The sequence below is a fragment of the Saccostrea echinata genome, unplaced genomic scaffold (genome assembly GCF_033153115.1).
Source record: "Saccostrea echinata isolate AGI-Se365-2 ecotype Australia unplaced genomic scaffold, CSIRO_AGI_Sech_v1 ptg000001l, whole genome shotgun sequence".
Classification (NCBI taxonomy): domain Eukaryota; kingdom Metazoa; phylum Mollusca; class Bivalvia; order Ostreida; family Ostreidae; genus Saccostrea; species Saccostrea echinata.
This window is the reverse complement of record NW_026889750.1, coordinates 7,601,604-7,617,160: the sequence shown is the minus strand read 5'-3', so window position 1 is coordinate 7,617,160 and position 15,557 is coordinate 7,601,604. Positions and strand designations below refer to the sequence as shown.

The following is a 15,557-nucleotide window of genomic DNA, read 5'->3' as shown; positions in this document are numbered from 1 at the left end:
TTCTGAAATTCCAAAAGATTTTAATTTATAAAATATTGACAAAGGAACCACATTTTGAGTTCTCACATATAATATTTTTAATCGGGTTCCCTCTGAAAATGAAAGTAGGAATTCAAAGGAAAAGTAGAAAAGCACGTTTTTAAAATATTGTTGTTGATTTTTTAAAAATTACATTATACAGAATGGAAACTGTACGTTTACCACAGAAGAAATACTACAGACAAAGAGCCCATGCGAATCCCATGACAGACCACAGTTTTGACGTGTATGACTTGTTTATTGGCTTGTATTTGAAAAGTTCTACCAGAAACGTGTTATTTACAGCAGGGACCGATATACTACTTAGAACAGATAGGCCCCTGATCATCTGGTTAGGCATAACAAAAATGGTCAAGATGAAGGCAATTCTCATTCCGTCAGTTGGATCAGCTTTTTAGCTCACCTGAGCCGAAGGCTTAAGTCAAGCTTTTCTGATCAATGTTTGTCCTTTCTCTGTTGGCGTCGCCATTGAAGACTTTATCACATATTCGTCTTCTTTTCATGTTCCAAAGGGCCAGTTTCAACCAATCTTGGCAAACTGTATCCTTGGTTGTCAGGGATTCAAGTGTAATGGGAGAGGAGAAAAATGCAATGGACCAGAACAAGATTTTAACCCGGGCCCCCTGAATCTCCAGTCAGGTGCTCTGCCAACTAAGCTATCTGGCCACTGGTGATCAAACCTGTCTAACTGCCACATTCCTCCCTCCTTAAAGGTCTTTGGCTCCTGAAGACACCAACCCAGGCTCTTCACTGGCATGCAGGTCTTTCACCTGTCAATTCCAGGGTATGGCACCAAATTATGTAACGGGAAAGGAGAAAATGTATGGCTGGACAGTGAATTGAATCGGGACCCCTGCATCAATAGTCAGGTGCTCTACCAGCTGAGCTACAGTGTATCCAGGCTGATATCCATGGCCCAAACCATTACACAAGTTTGTTCAAATGAAGGCCCACTTCCCGTTCCAAGAGGTGATAATAAAGAAAAGGCAAATGCAGAGTTGTCTTATATAAAAATCTTCTTCTCAAGAACTGATGGGCCAGTAGAATTGAAACTTATGTGAAAGTTTCTTGACATAGTGTTGATTGAAGTTTGTTTAAATCATGACCCAGGGGAAAGGGGAACAATATATTATGAAAGTTTTATATGGAAATATATAGGAAAAAAACTTTTAAAAGCTTTTCGTAAAGAACAGCAGGGCCATAATTAGTGATATTAACATGCAAGCATTCTTAGGTTTTGTAGATCAAAGTTTTTTTTTAATTCATGACCCCTGGGGAGTAGGGTGGGGCCACAACAAAGGATCAAAGTATTACCTGGATATTTTGGGAAAAATCTTTAAAAATCTTCTTTCAAAAATGATAAGGCCAAAATAAGTGATATCAATAGGCAAGTAACCTCAGGTCATTTAGATTCAAGTTTGCTCTTGTCATTACCCCAGGGGATAGGGTGGGGCTAATGTTCTGAACAACAGCAGGCCTAAGGTGACTCAGGTGAGTGTTGTGGACCATAAGAGTGCTTAAGCTGTATATACATGTAGACAGATAGCATTGTTTACAATCCGTCAAATAATGATTGGGAGAGTTTTGGCCCTCTCCCTAATCTTGTGATAGCCCAGTACCAATAGCTTATCTTTGTCACTCTCTAACTGTATGTCAATGTTCTTTTCTTAAACAAAAACCTCCTAGTCTCTCCCTTAATAATAGTAGGATTTTTTGTTTAACATGTTTAAAGCCAAGCCTTTATACATGTACATGTAAAAAAAAATATTGGCTGGAGTCGAACTCAAGTCATAGCCTTGACTAACCTGACTCTCTACATCAGCAACTCTACACCAAATTTTCTGCAGTTTCCTTTCTTAGAGAAATTTTAATTAAAAACAATTTTTTTCTTGTAGCCCAGTGAAACCAGAGGACATGGAATGGAGTGAACATTACCCTGACTTCTTCAGTTCTGGTCAGAAGATCACTGAGTGCAATCACAGAGTGGAGTTTGCAGACATTGGCTGTGGTTATGGAGGCTTGCTAGGTAACACACACCTTTACAAATGAACACAAACAGTTGTATGCTGAGTTTTTATTAAGCAAAAACTTATTATAGAGTTCATTTTCACAATATATCAAAAAAAAAAAAAAAAAAAAAAAAGAAAATCTAGATGCATGAACTATTATTACTTTCATGATTTCATTTAAGTGCAAATGCTCCCATGAAAGTTACTTAATATATAAAAAATCATCTTAAGAAGGGTTATTGTAAAAAAGTTAAAAGAGGTATATATAAGTTGTTTCATCCTGCACATGTGACAAGGTCTTAGATGAAAATAAATTTGTTTGCAGTCCTTTTTTTATCTTAGCAATTTTTTATACAGTTTAATTGCACATGTTAACTCTACTGCTTTTCTGCAAATTCCATTTTTGTTTCACTTGGATAGCCAGTTTTGAAGCCCATTGCAGTTTTATTAAATCTTGTTGGTTTTGGAGGCATTTCCTGACTTGAATTACCTTCTGGGAGCATACAAATGCTTTTTTCTATACTGCTATTTAATTGTTTTTCAAGCATGCCTTTGACAACTGGAGGTGACTACATTGTTTATGGTAAATTTTGTCAGCATCCCCACCAAGGAAAATAGAGATATATTAGAATTCTAGTTTCTGGATAAAAACTTCCTTGTTCATAAAAAGAAAAAAAAATGGATATCAGCATTGATTTTATACTTTTTTGCAACTCTACTTTTGCTTTTATTTACATCTGTTAATGGCAGGAAATACAGAATCTTGGTGAAAAAATACAAACTAGTTTTAGATCTGACGATGCCAAGAAAGATAACTCTTCAAAAGACTAAAGCAGCCACAAAAAAGTACTGTGATATAAGCATAAATGAATTTTTCTTTGCATATTTTGATGGAATTTTGGTATTATTTATTGTTATTGATAGTAATTTATTGCAGAGGTCATTAGAGATCATATACTAACATTTTGATTAACATTTTGAAATAAAAGAGCAAAACGCAGCATGCATTAGGTACCACTTTTGAGTTATGAATCTCCCTTTTTTTCCTTCACAAAAGGTTAACATGTATGGTTTAGTAATGAGTAAAAGTAGCAATTCGTTGCCCATCTCAGTTACAGTTGAACTATGGTATCTCGAACACTGATATCTTGCATACCATTGATATGTCAAAGTGATTTGGAAGTCTCATCCACTTATTCTTTAAGTATTTTACCCTTGATATATCGAATCATCAGATATCTCGAAGTTTTTTCTCGGTCCCATTGAGTTTGAGATAATGAGGTTTGACTGTATATGAAAACATTTACATGTTATCAATAACTTAAAAAAATATTTATCATCATGACATTGTGAATTAGAAGCAAGTATATCTATAGGTAGCAGGGAGATAATAATATATATTTAATTGAAGTTCATATTTTTCTACACAAGTTGCTCTAAACTTTCACAGTGTCTATTGAAGATTCCTAGATATATGTGAGGAATTTATAATTGCATTATTTGGAGAGAAGCATAGTAAGTAAATAAAATAACTTACTTTTTTTAGCTCACCTGAGCCAAAGGCTCAAGTGAGCTTTTCTGATCAAAATTTGTCTGTTGTCTTTCGGCATTGTCTTCATTGTTGGTGTCGTTGTCATTCACATTTCACATTTTCATCTTCTTTTCAAGAACAACTGAACCAATTTCAATCAAACTTGACACAGAGTATCCTTGGGTGATGGGAATGGTATTCAAGTTTGTTAAAATGAAGGAACACACCCTCTTTCAAGGGAAAATAATTAAGAAATATTGAAAATTAGGCATGGTAATTTCAAAATCTTATTCTCAAGAACCACTTGGCCAGAAGAAATGAAATTTAAGTGAAAGCTTTCTAACAAGATGTAGATTCAAGTTTATTTGAATCATGACCCCCAGGGGTAGGATGGGGCTACCATGGGCAATCAAAGTTTGACATGGGAATACAAAGGAAAAATCTTTAAAAATGTTTTTCACAAGAACAGCAAAACCATGATCAATCATATTTATATGGAAGTATCTCAGGTAGTGAAGATTTAAGTTTGTTCAAATCATGACCATCTTAGATGGGGTGGGACCACAGTATGTGATCAAAGTTTTGCAAAAGAATACAAAGGGAAGAATCTGCTGATCAAGGGCCATGGCTACTCAGGTCAGCATGGCCTATGAACCTCTTTTTTCAACATTGCAGAAATACATTGTATGCATAAAAAAACTATAGACTAGATAACAGTCCAGTCATGAGTTCATGTTATCTATAATTCATTTTGTGATAGAAGGAATCTTACAGTGTATGTTTTATTTAATTCCCCCCCCCCCCCCCCCCCCCTCAAAAAAAAAATCCAAGAAAACTTTGCTTAAATTGACAGGCAAAATTGTTAATTCCTTAAAAGTCATACAGATACAGAAACATGTATGTATATCTTGTATTTCATATTGTACATACTCCATCTCAACCTGAGATCTGACCCTATCTCAACCTGAGATCTGACCCTATCTTAACCTGAGATCTGGCCCTTGTATGAGCCCAAGGGACAGAGGCTGATATTGGTCAAGGATCAGTATGGGAGAAGGGTAGAGAAAATAGCATATATGTTACATTAAAAGTTTAAATCTAAAGTTTATAGCATAACAACATTATCACATACACAAGTCATGGAGGTCATCGGAATTGATCAGAATTTGTATTTAATGTAAATGAATAAGTAATTCAAGAAATTCTTGGACAACCTAATTTTATTCACCTATAAAGATACTAATTGGGATTGGAGCCTTCTAAATAATATTTGTTTTCAATGTATTAAAAAGAATTCTTAAATACAAGAAAGTATTAATGTTTTCGTGAACACATAGATAATTTAGATTTGAATACACACATAGAGTGGATGTGAAAAATTGATGTATATTCACCGACAACAATGAAAGAAATTGGTTTCTTTGCATTTATTTTCATTGTTCTAGGTAATATAAACAATGCAATAGAGAACTTGCTGTGATTTCACACTGCAATTGGACATTTTTAAGTTTATTTGTTGTTTGTATAAATGGATGCAATGTTTACTTATGGAAGGACATTTATGCTTGTTTTTCTAATAGTTATCGCAAGCATTATTTTTAATGGTTTAGTAATTGTATTGATCTTTTGTTGAATATTGAGGATGGATTTTGACTTTTTACATTATATTGTTGAGTGCTAGAACTTTATCACCTGCACAGAGTCATATCTACATGTAATACAGTTGGGTAATTTTTGTTTGCTTAACCAATTTCAATCAAGGAGAGGTTTTATACTGTCAAATTAAGTGGTTTTGACACCATTCTGTGTCCTATTTACGCAATCCAAAAACTCTGGCTTCAGTAATCAAAAATCTCTATTGTTTTTCATATGCATCAATGTATTACCTACTGAAAACTATCTGCATTTTACATTGTTGATTGATTGGAAATTTCAATTGAGAGAGAGAGAGAGGGGTCTCCTCCTGGAATACTTGGAATAACAGGGTTAATTAGGTTCAGATAGGAAAGAGATTATTACATTATGAAATCTGTACATATGATGAACCACAGAAATGTTTTTTTTATAGAAGTCAATTAAGGTGATGGGACAGAATTGGAGATTTTTTTCTCAGTTTGTGATATAAAAAATCCAGTTTTGGTACAGTAAAGTCCTGATATATCCAATGAATTAGAATCAAGATTCACAAAACTGGAATAAACATTTACAAAACTGGAATAAACATTTTAACTGTTAAGCCAAAATAAAAAATACCTTTGTTTCCCCTAATGCGACCGACCCAATTAAATCGCGCCGACTGAAAAGTATTTTTAATAAGATAATTCCAGTATTTTTTTTAATGTTTATCAATGAAAATACAATTTCATCAAAATCCCCCAAACAAAAACTTTTTTTAACAAATCATGCCAAAATCACATAAAAATCATATCAAACTCACAAATTCATGATTTTTAACTATGATTTAGACATGATCCATTAAATGGATAATACAGAAATCATAGATGACAAATAAGGAAGTATGATCCTGATGTGGTTTGTTTCTTTGCTATGAGTCTGCTCTGATTTTCTTGCGATTCTGGCATGTGCCATTAACTTAGAAATCAAAGGTACATGAGTTTGAAATGATTCGTTAACTTTAACTGCTAAAAGTTTGTGATTTTGATATGATTTCTTAACTTTGTGTTTAAACTCCATATGAGTTACACATGATTTGCTAACTTCTCTGTAAAGAATCATGAGTTTTATATGATTTGTTAACTTTGTCAGAATTGGTTGTATGATCCTGATATGGTTTGTTAACTTTGTCATCTATGAAAGTTGAAAATGCAAGCTTTAAATTCACTCCATCTTGGAGAATCAAACAACATGCATACATTAATAACAAGCATTCTGAGAGTATTGCATTAGCAATACTAGTTCCCTACCGGCAAGTGTAATCTGGTTCCCGTTAAGAATTGAAAATGCCATAATTCCGTCAAAAATTAATAAAGCGGGACGAAATGCAAACTTGATCTATAACTAATCAAAGTAAAGCTACATACCAAAAATCACCTCAATATCTACAAGCGTTTAGAAGAAAATTGCGGAAAACCCTTAAAAATTGAAAAGGCCGTAATTCCGTCAAAAATCAATGAAGCGGAACAAAATGCAAACTTGATCTGTAACTCATCAAGATACACTCACATACCAAAAATCAGCTCAATATCTGCAAGCGTTTAGGAAAAAAGTGCGGAAAACCAAGTGGGACAGACTGACAGACAGACAGAGGGACAGACAGACAGACAGACAGACAGACGGACAGACAGACAGACGGATGGACAGACGGACGGACAGACTCAGAGGAAACCTATAGTCCCCTCCGGTTTCACCGGTAGGGGACTAACAAGCATTCTGAGAGTATTGCATTAGCAATACTAGTCCCCTACCGGCAAGTGTAATCTAGTTCCGTTCCCGTTAAGAATTGAAAATGCCATAATTCCGTCAAAAATTAATGAAGCGGAACGAAATGCAAACTTGATCTATAACTAATCAAGGTAAAGCCACATACCAAAAATCAGCTCAATATCTACAAGCGTTTAGAAGAAAATTGCGGAAAACTCGTAAAAATTGAAAAGGCCGTAATTCCGTCAAAAATCAATGAAGCGGAACGAAATACAAACTTGATCTGTAACTCATCAAGATACACTCACATACCAAAAATCAGCTCAATATCTGCAAGCGTTTAGGAAAAAAGTGCGGAAAACCAAGTGGGACAGACTGACAGACAGACAGACGGACAGACAGACAGACAGACGGATGGACAGACGGATGGACAGACTCAGAGGAAACCTATAGTCCCCTCCGGTTTCACCGGTAGGGGACTAATAACCATATTTAAAAGAGAACGGGAAAATTTAAAGTTTTAATAATTAAAATTCATACAGGTAGGTACAAAGTTCACTGAAGGCAAAAAATATTTTTAAAAAAAAGTCAAATGAAATAACAAATAAATAAATACAATAATTAATAAATAAATTAGCACACTGTTTAAATAACGCAGCCTGGTTTTTTAAAAATCTTTGTTTTCATATAATATTTGTGATCCACTCCAAATTTAACTCTAAGGCATTAGATTAGGATTGGCTCACTGGTCAGTTTCAGAGTCATAGTAACCTTGTTATGCAATTCTCCTGCTGGGCAGCACTTTGTAGTGTATAGTGGTTTGCAGCTTATCTAGGCCAGAATTTGAATTCTGATAAACAAGATGTGCGCGTTTTCTTGTTGCTGATTTAAAAGAAAAGATTTTGCATCATATAAGCAACAAAAATAAGCGCTGGACTATTAACTCTGCTCGGTGAGTATAGTTCCTTTATCTTAGTCTTTTTTTTAAAAAAAAAAAAAGAGAAGACTTTTCTAGCTTCCACCCGTACATGATTGAATTTTTCTTTGTATATGTGTAGAAGAGACAATTAAAGCGTTACATGGATTTGAATTGGAAACTTAATTTAAGCATCAAATTTACCTCCTTGATTCAAGTATTCATTGTGTATGTGTAATGTTAATCATTATATAAAATGTTTATTAAAAATGAAATTCTTTTGCAGCTAGTTGTCAGTTAATTCAATCTACATAATCAACATATTTGAATTTCATTCAAATTGCCACATTCAAAAGACCCGCCTTTGGTGAAGGCAAAATTTGTGTACGTTAATAATATTACATTTCAACAATGTTATTCTCATGGTGATTAATCTAATTCTTTTAATTAATGAAATGGGGAAAGTACTTGAATATTTCATATTTTCATCATCTAAAGATAATTATATGTAGATCGATGAATAAACACGATTTTCTCTACATTTCTTTTCAGGTTGTGCTATACAAAACAAGAGCTTATATCTGAGGACAGACTACTTGGGAGCCTTTTCATTGTTTGTGATTCTAAATAATAGATCCACCACTCTGTTGATCCTATAGTGAACATATGTTGTAATTACATGCTTTTTGCAGAATCATAAATAAGCAGTGGCATCAATGAATGCTGGATTATTCTTTAAGAAGAAAGGATTTCTGTGATTCTATTCTTTTTAAATTCAGTGAATAGATTGGATTAAATGTTGGTTTTTTTTTACATTGTCATCTGATTAAGGAAGATCCATTGTTCGGATTACATTTGCATGATGATATAGTTCATGTGACATATATGTATAATATTTTTTTTATTTTTGGTAACTGAAATTGTATATCAAATATTAAAGGGATGTTTGTTGCAAATTTTAACAGTTTAAAGTGTTCAGTTAAATTGTGTTAGAATGTATAATAGTCCTATGAGTTGTTAGCTTTAACAGATCATACCAGGATCATGATTTTAATACGAGTTGTTAGCTAAAACAGATCATACCAGGACCATGGTTTTAATACGAGTTGTTAGCTACAACAGATCATACCAGGACCATGGTTTTCTTGCAAGTTGTTTAGTTTAACAGATCATCCAAGAATCATGATCCATTAGCTCATTTGCATGTGAAATTTTCCTATACCGAAATCATTTCAAAACTATGATTTACACACGAGTCATTAGCATGATCCCATAGGCTGTTTTTTCTGTTTGGTGGCCGTTTTTATCAGAACGGATTTTGTTAACTTTGATTTTCAAGCGTTTGTTGGAAACAAAATGGCACCCACAACACGTGGTCAAAGAGGTTAGTTCGAGTTATAAATAACGATGACGTATCAACCTTATGCCTTTAGTTATTAGAATCCTACACTCTTCAAATATTTCGTGAATAAAATATATCACGACTAATTACGATTGTTTCTGTGGTATTTACTAACCCCTCTTTTAAAGATAAGGTACTTAATATCCATGATACATGGTAAGGCCCGCCTTCCTCGTGAACACATTAATCAATTTCACTCATTTATTTAATTTGAGTTTTGATCTTACAAAAATTTCATCTATTCTTCTATGTGTACTATATCGGACCATAGGAGTTGTTGTTAATATGTCTGCATATTTAATACTGATGAATAGAATTCACACGTTCCTTTCTTTCATGCCTTTACTTCATGGCTTAAACTTCGTGACTTTGACATTGTGTATGACATTTTTATCATTTTTAGATTTGGCTCTGTTCCATTAAATATTATTTACTTACTCTTTCCAAATAGTTTTGAAATCATGATACAGCTTCTTGAGACGTCCAGTGCATTTTTTCTCTAATTAGGGCACTGAAGAATGGTTGTTTCTTTGCTTTAAATACCTTTGAGAATTGTTGAACATTAGCCCGGTGAAGGGCTCCAAATTTAATCTTGTACTCGACACTTTTAGCCATTAATGGTGAGGGACCTTTTTAGTGCCAACATCTACTGCGAACTAGACCTAAGTTTTTATGGTCTCATTCGAATGACCGGTCTCAACGTCCCACATTCGGATTTGAACCTACGACTTGGAATTTAAATTAGTTCCTTACTTCGGAACTCCAAAAAGAAATGCTCTAGAGTACTGCACAATTCGAAGCCCTTGATAATGTACATTGCATGTGTAAGCACTGGAACCAGATAGTAGGTTTGAAAAATATACCCAGATTTCAAGTCCTTGCGTATCCAAGAATTTTGTCTTTTAAATATTCGATTTCATTATATTTACACTGGCGTCAAATATTTTACAAGTTCAATTGAACAATAGTTGTAAATTAATCTACCTAATATTTTGCTTTTAAACGTCGTTTGTATGAAATTCTGTTTACAAATTGCTTTCTTTTGTACTTTTCTTATTTATAAAGGTATTATTCCGTTAAATTTCAAAATGTATTTTCAAAGCTGCTGTCAGAAAAAAAAATTATTTACCTACCTACCTACCCAACTTGAGATTTTAGGGTCGGGTTAGGGGAAACAATGATATTTTTAATGATGGCCTTAGCCGGTTTCTGCCTTTTAATGGCTCTTAAAATACAGAAAGCACTTACAATTAAAATGTTTATTCCAGTTTTGTGAATGAATCGACAAAACGGAGGTAAAAAACAACAACAAAACAATACAAAATGCAATGCATCATGTCCACATATAAATGCACTGACATGAACATGTACAAAGCTATGATTTTAATATGATTAATTTTTTTCAATATAGATCTCTAAACAGGACTTAATCTCTTTGCACTGATCATCTAGTACGATTTCTTTCTTTCGTTTTAATAACCATTCTTGTTTGCTCAAGTAAATGGACTTAAGAAAATGTTTTACCCTTTTTGTTTTCACGCGTTCTACTTGGCATGATTATTTATTAATCCCCAAGTTGATTTGGAGCAATGTCTAAGCGGGCTTTAACAACTCAGCTGATTTTGAAATATGTATAGTAGATTTTATAAATGTCCTATATACATGTATATATATACTGGGAATTGACAAATAACATCGGGCGTTGTTAGATTACAGAACATTTCAAGGACACGATGAAGACGATGTTGCTTATCCCTTCCATGTTTCTCATTTCTATTTTATTTGGAACACGAGTTCAGGGAGCAATGTTCTCAGATAGTTCCTCTCTTTACCAAAATTTATTTGGGAATTATAATCCAGATCTACGCCCTCAGTCGAATCTGTCAGAATCCACAAAAGTAGGCATACATATGTTTTTATTTTCAATTAACGATTTAGATGAAATATCCGGTATATTATCAATGGTAGCAGGTTTTAGAATGGAATGGAATGACTTTCGTCTCACGTGGACGCCTAGCAGTTACGGAGGACTGGAGAACATGCCTATTCCAAGCAAACAAATTTGGATTCCAAAGCTGTTTTTGATAGACCCTGCCAATAAGATGGAAGCTGTCGGGAATGACGACTTCCTAGGAAGGGTCTATCATGATGGCACTGTGGCATGGGTGCCAGGTGGATTACTCAATTCTCTCTGCAACATTGACATGTTTAGGTTTCCGTTCGACACGCAGACATGCTCGTTAAGTTTTATGCTTTGGGGATATATTCCAGAAGATGCTGTCTTACTTCCGCTGAATAATGTTACTACTATAGACACAACTTACTACAGTGAAAATGGCCAGTGGGATTTGAAGAAGACTGAAATGAACCGTGTAGTTCTTGGGAAATACCAGAGTCTGATGCGCGCCACGCTGACACTAAAAAGAAAGTCTTTATATTTCGTCCTCAACATGTTAGCACCAATTCTCCTTCTATCCCTTCTTAATCCTTTGGTGTTTGTTTTGCCTATGGATAGCGGAGAACGAATATCCTATGCAATTACAATTTTCTTATCGTTTGCTGTATTTATGACTTTGCTCAGTGACAACATGCCAAAATCATCGGAACCTATGGCTCTTCTGTCTTATTTTTTGATTATGACGATGTGTTCGAGCACACTTATGACTCTTTTAACTATATTCACCATGTGCCTTCATTTAAAAGAAACGGAAGCGGAAGTTTCCAGAACAGTTCTGAATGTATTAAAACTTCTTCAATTCCGCTTTTTATTTCATTGTTGTAAGAAAAAAAAGGCAGGATCTGCTAGGGTTGGTACAGAAAATGAAATCAGAGATGTAGTGTTTGTAGAGGAAAGTGTCGGTACTAGTAAACTGGAAAACAAAGAAACTGATGGATTAGACAATATTACTTGTAAGAGTGTGGCCCATGCTTATGATAGGGTATTTATGTACTATTTTTACGTTTTTACTTTTATTTCCTGGATATCATTCGGTTTTTCGATTTATGTTTCATAAAAAGTTTTATCGAGAACTGTAAAATTTTAACACATTTGACATATTCAGTACATTAATACCGATTTCTTCTTGTAATGCGGAGTTTCTCTCATAAATGAAAAAAAAAATCCCTTGTTTGAGATGTTTCATATATAAATTTTATAGTTAAGTGGTAATGTTGAAATTATTTTCATACAGTCTTTGCTATACTTAACGAGTAAAAATGAAAACCACATTTTATTTACTAGTGTACGTATCTTAATTATAAAATAGTTTGATTATTGTAATCTTGCAAAGTCATTGTAAAAAACAAAATGAAATTCCTCGTTGGATTAAACTCCTGATATACAGGTCCGGTGGTTCATTGAAACCTCCTCAACCCCCCCAAATGGTGAATTAGAAAAGTTAAATTTGAAACTGACATTTAAATGTCCACATATGGCGTACTACAGTTTGTGAAAAAAAAATGTAAGGCTGTGTCATTCTAGTTACTTCTAGGAATATATTCCTTCGCATAGCCTTTAATATCACTTATCTAACTGTTAAAGATCATTTTACCTGTTTTATTAGACGAAAGAAAATGTAATTTTTTTATATTAAAACCGTCGTCAGGTAATTTGCAGGAAAAAAAAAACAAGTTAGATATGCGTTAAAATATAATATATTGTATTAGAAACAATCTTCTCTTTTATAATGGTCCATTTCATAAATTGAAAATTTAGTTTCTAGATATATCAATAAGATATCTTTAAACTTGATAATTAGCTTTTATTTAATTAGTTTTCCACAATATTTTCATTTTTTTTTTACGTTTTCCAAAATTAAGATATTCGAAAAATCGAAGAAATATTTTTTTTTAAAAAAAAGAGAAGAGACCGACCAATTTAAAATAATAAGAAAACTTTTGCTGTGACCTTCCATATCGTTCACCTCGAATTCTAAACTCTTTTAAGGAATCACTACACATATTTCTAAATTCTAAAGGGAGAGGATGTTAATCTGAGAGAGAGAGATTCATAGCACATGTTTTCAATTTTAAAGAAATATGGTTTAGTAAAGAAACCTGACCTGTATTGACGTTTTTATTTTTTTTCTATATCAGTGTACTTTGAAATGACATAATGTAACAGGAATGTAAATTACTAGTACTTTACAGATATAAAACACAAATTTTTGATATTCCGATAGATTTGTTTTGTGTTCAGAGTGAGGCTAAACATTCGGGGTGCCACATGTTAATTTGCGAAGTCGTTGAAAGGATTGTCACGAGTAAACTCATCATGAACGGATTAGAGACAGGAATGTTGGAGTAGATTGTTAATATGTAATGTTTTTTTTTTTTTTTTTTTTTTGTTTATTTTTTAACGTCCCTCTGGAGAATTTTTCACTCATATGGAGACGCCACCACTTGCGTGGAGGACTGCAAATTTAGACCTATACTCGGCACTCAGGGCCATTGAGCAGTGAGGGATCTTTTTCGTGCCAGCACCTACTGCGACACGGGACATCGGTTTATACGGTCTCATCCGAAGGATCGGTCTCCACGTCCCACAGTGGGATTCTAATCCGCGACGTAAGGTTAATATGTAATGAAGAATGGTTAATATTAAGCAGAAAAATAGGAAACTTTCATCTTAATTCAGAATTTGACGAAAAGGATATAATTAAGCTTTAAAGAGTTCGTTGTAAATATCTTGCATGCTGCAGAATAAATCTTGATCTGTCACTTAAACTAGAGTTAAAAACCACTCCTTTTTAGATCAGCTGAGTCACTCAGGTGACCTATTGCTATCTGTTTTCGTCCATCGTCGTGCGTCGTGTGTTAACATTTGAACATTTTCAGCTTCTTCTCTGACACCGCTGAACCAATTTCAGCCAATTTCAGCATATGGTATCTATGTGTGAAGTGGAACAAAATGTGTGAATTTCATGGTCTCTGCCCCCCTGGGGCCTGAGGGGTGGGGCTAAAACCACCAAAATTAATGCAATCTTTAAAAATCTTCTCTACTCCTGGACATCAAGCAGTCAAACTGTTAGCATGATTGTAATAAGCATTGAGCCCTCTACCAAAATTGTGAAATTCATGGCCCCAGGGTCAGGGGTTCTGGTGCTAGGGCGGGGCTATATAGATCATATAGTGAAAGTGCATTATTTCTTTGAAAATCTTCTTCTCTACTCCTGGGTATTATTTAAACAATTCGAATACATAGTTATGATAAGCAAGGGTGACTCTACCAAAATTGTAAAATTCATGGCCCCAAGGTAAGGGGTTTTGGTGCTAGGGCGGGGCTTTATATGGATCATATAGGGAAAGTGCATTATTTCTTTGAAAATCATCTTCTCTACCGATCCTGGGTATTATTTAAACAAATTAAATACATAGTTATGATAAGCAAGAGTGACTCTACCAAAATTGTGAAATTCATGGCCCAAGGGTAAGGGGTTCTGGTGCTAGGGTGGGGCTATATAGATCATATAGTGAAAGTGCATTATTTCTTTGAAAATGTTCTTCTCTACTCCTTGGTATGAATGAAACAATTTGAATACATAGTTATGATAAGCAAGGGTGACTCTACCAAAATTGTAAAATTCATGGCCCCAAGGTCAGGGGTTCTGGTGCTAGGGCGGGGCTATATAAATCATATAGTGAAAGTGCATTGTTTCTTTGAAAATCTTCTTCTGTACTCCTGAGTATTATTTAAACAAATTAAATACACAGTTATGATAAGCAAGAATGTCTCTACCGAAATTGTGAAATTCACAGCCCCAGGGTCAGGGGGTTCTGGTGCTAGGGCAGGGCTATAAAGATCATATAGTGAAAGTTCATTATTTCTTTGAAAATCTTCTTCTCTACCGATCCTGGGTACTATTTAAACAAATTAAATACATAGTTATGATAAGCAAGAGTTACTCTACCAAAATTGTGAAATTCATAGCCCCAGGGTCAGGGGTTCTGGTGGTAGGGCGGGGCTATATAAATCATATAGTGAAAGTGCATTATTTCTTTGAAAATGTTCTCTCTACTCTTGGGTATTATTGAAACAAATTAAATATATAGTTATGATAAGCAAGAGTGACTCTACCAAAATTGTGAAATTCATAGCCCCAGGGTCAGGGGGTTCTGGTGCAAGGCGGGGCTATATAGATCAAACAGAAAAAGTGCATTATTTCTTTGAAATCTTCTTCTCTACCGATCCTGGGTATTATTTAAACAAATTAAATACATATGATAAGCAAGGATGCCTCTTCCAAAATTGTGAATTTCTTGGCCCCTGGATCAGGTCGA

At 34.2% G+C, this 15,557-nt stretch overlaps 1 protein-coding gene across 1 annotated transcript in view; it reads left to right on the top strand.

Moving 5' to 3' along the window:
- Positions 1 to 135: 135 nt before the first annotated feature.
- LOC133183442 (tRNA (guanine-N(7)-)-methyltransferase-like) overlaps positions 136 to 15,557 on the top strand; it is a 39,676-nt gene continuing 24,254 nt past the window's right edge. The window contains exons 1-2 of the mRNA XM_061318432.1: positions 136 to 265; positions 1,935 to 2,065. Of these exons, the coding sequence (XP_061174416.1) occupies positions 183 to 265; positions 1,935 to 2,065 (214 nt within the window). The 5' untranslated portion in view covers positions 136 to 182. The remainder of the gene's footprint in view (positions 266 to 1,934; positions 2,066 to 15,557) is intronic.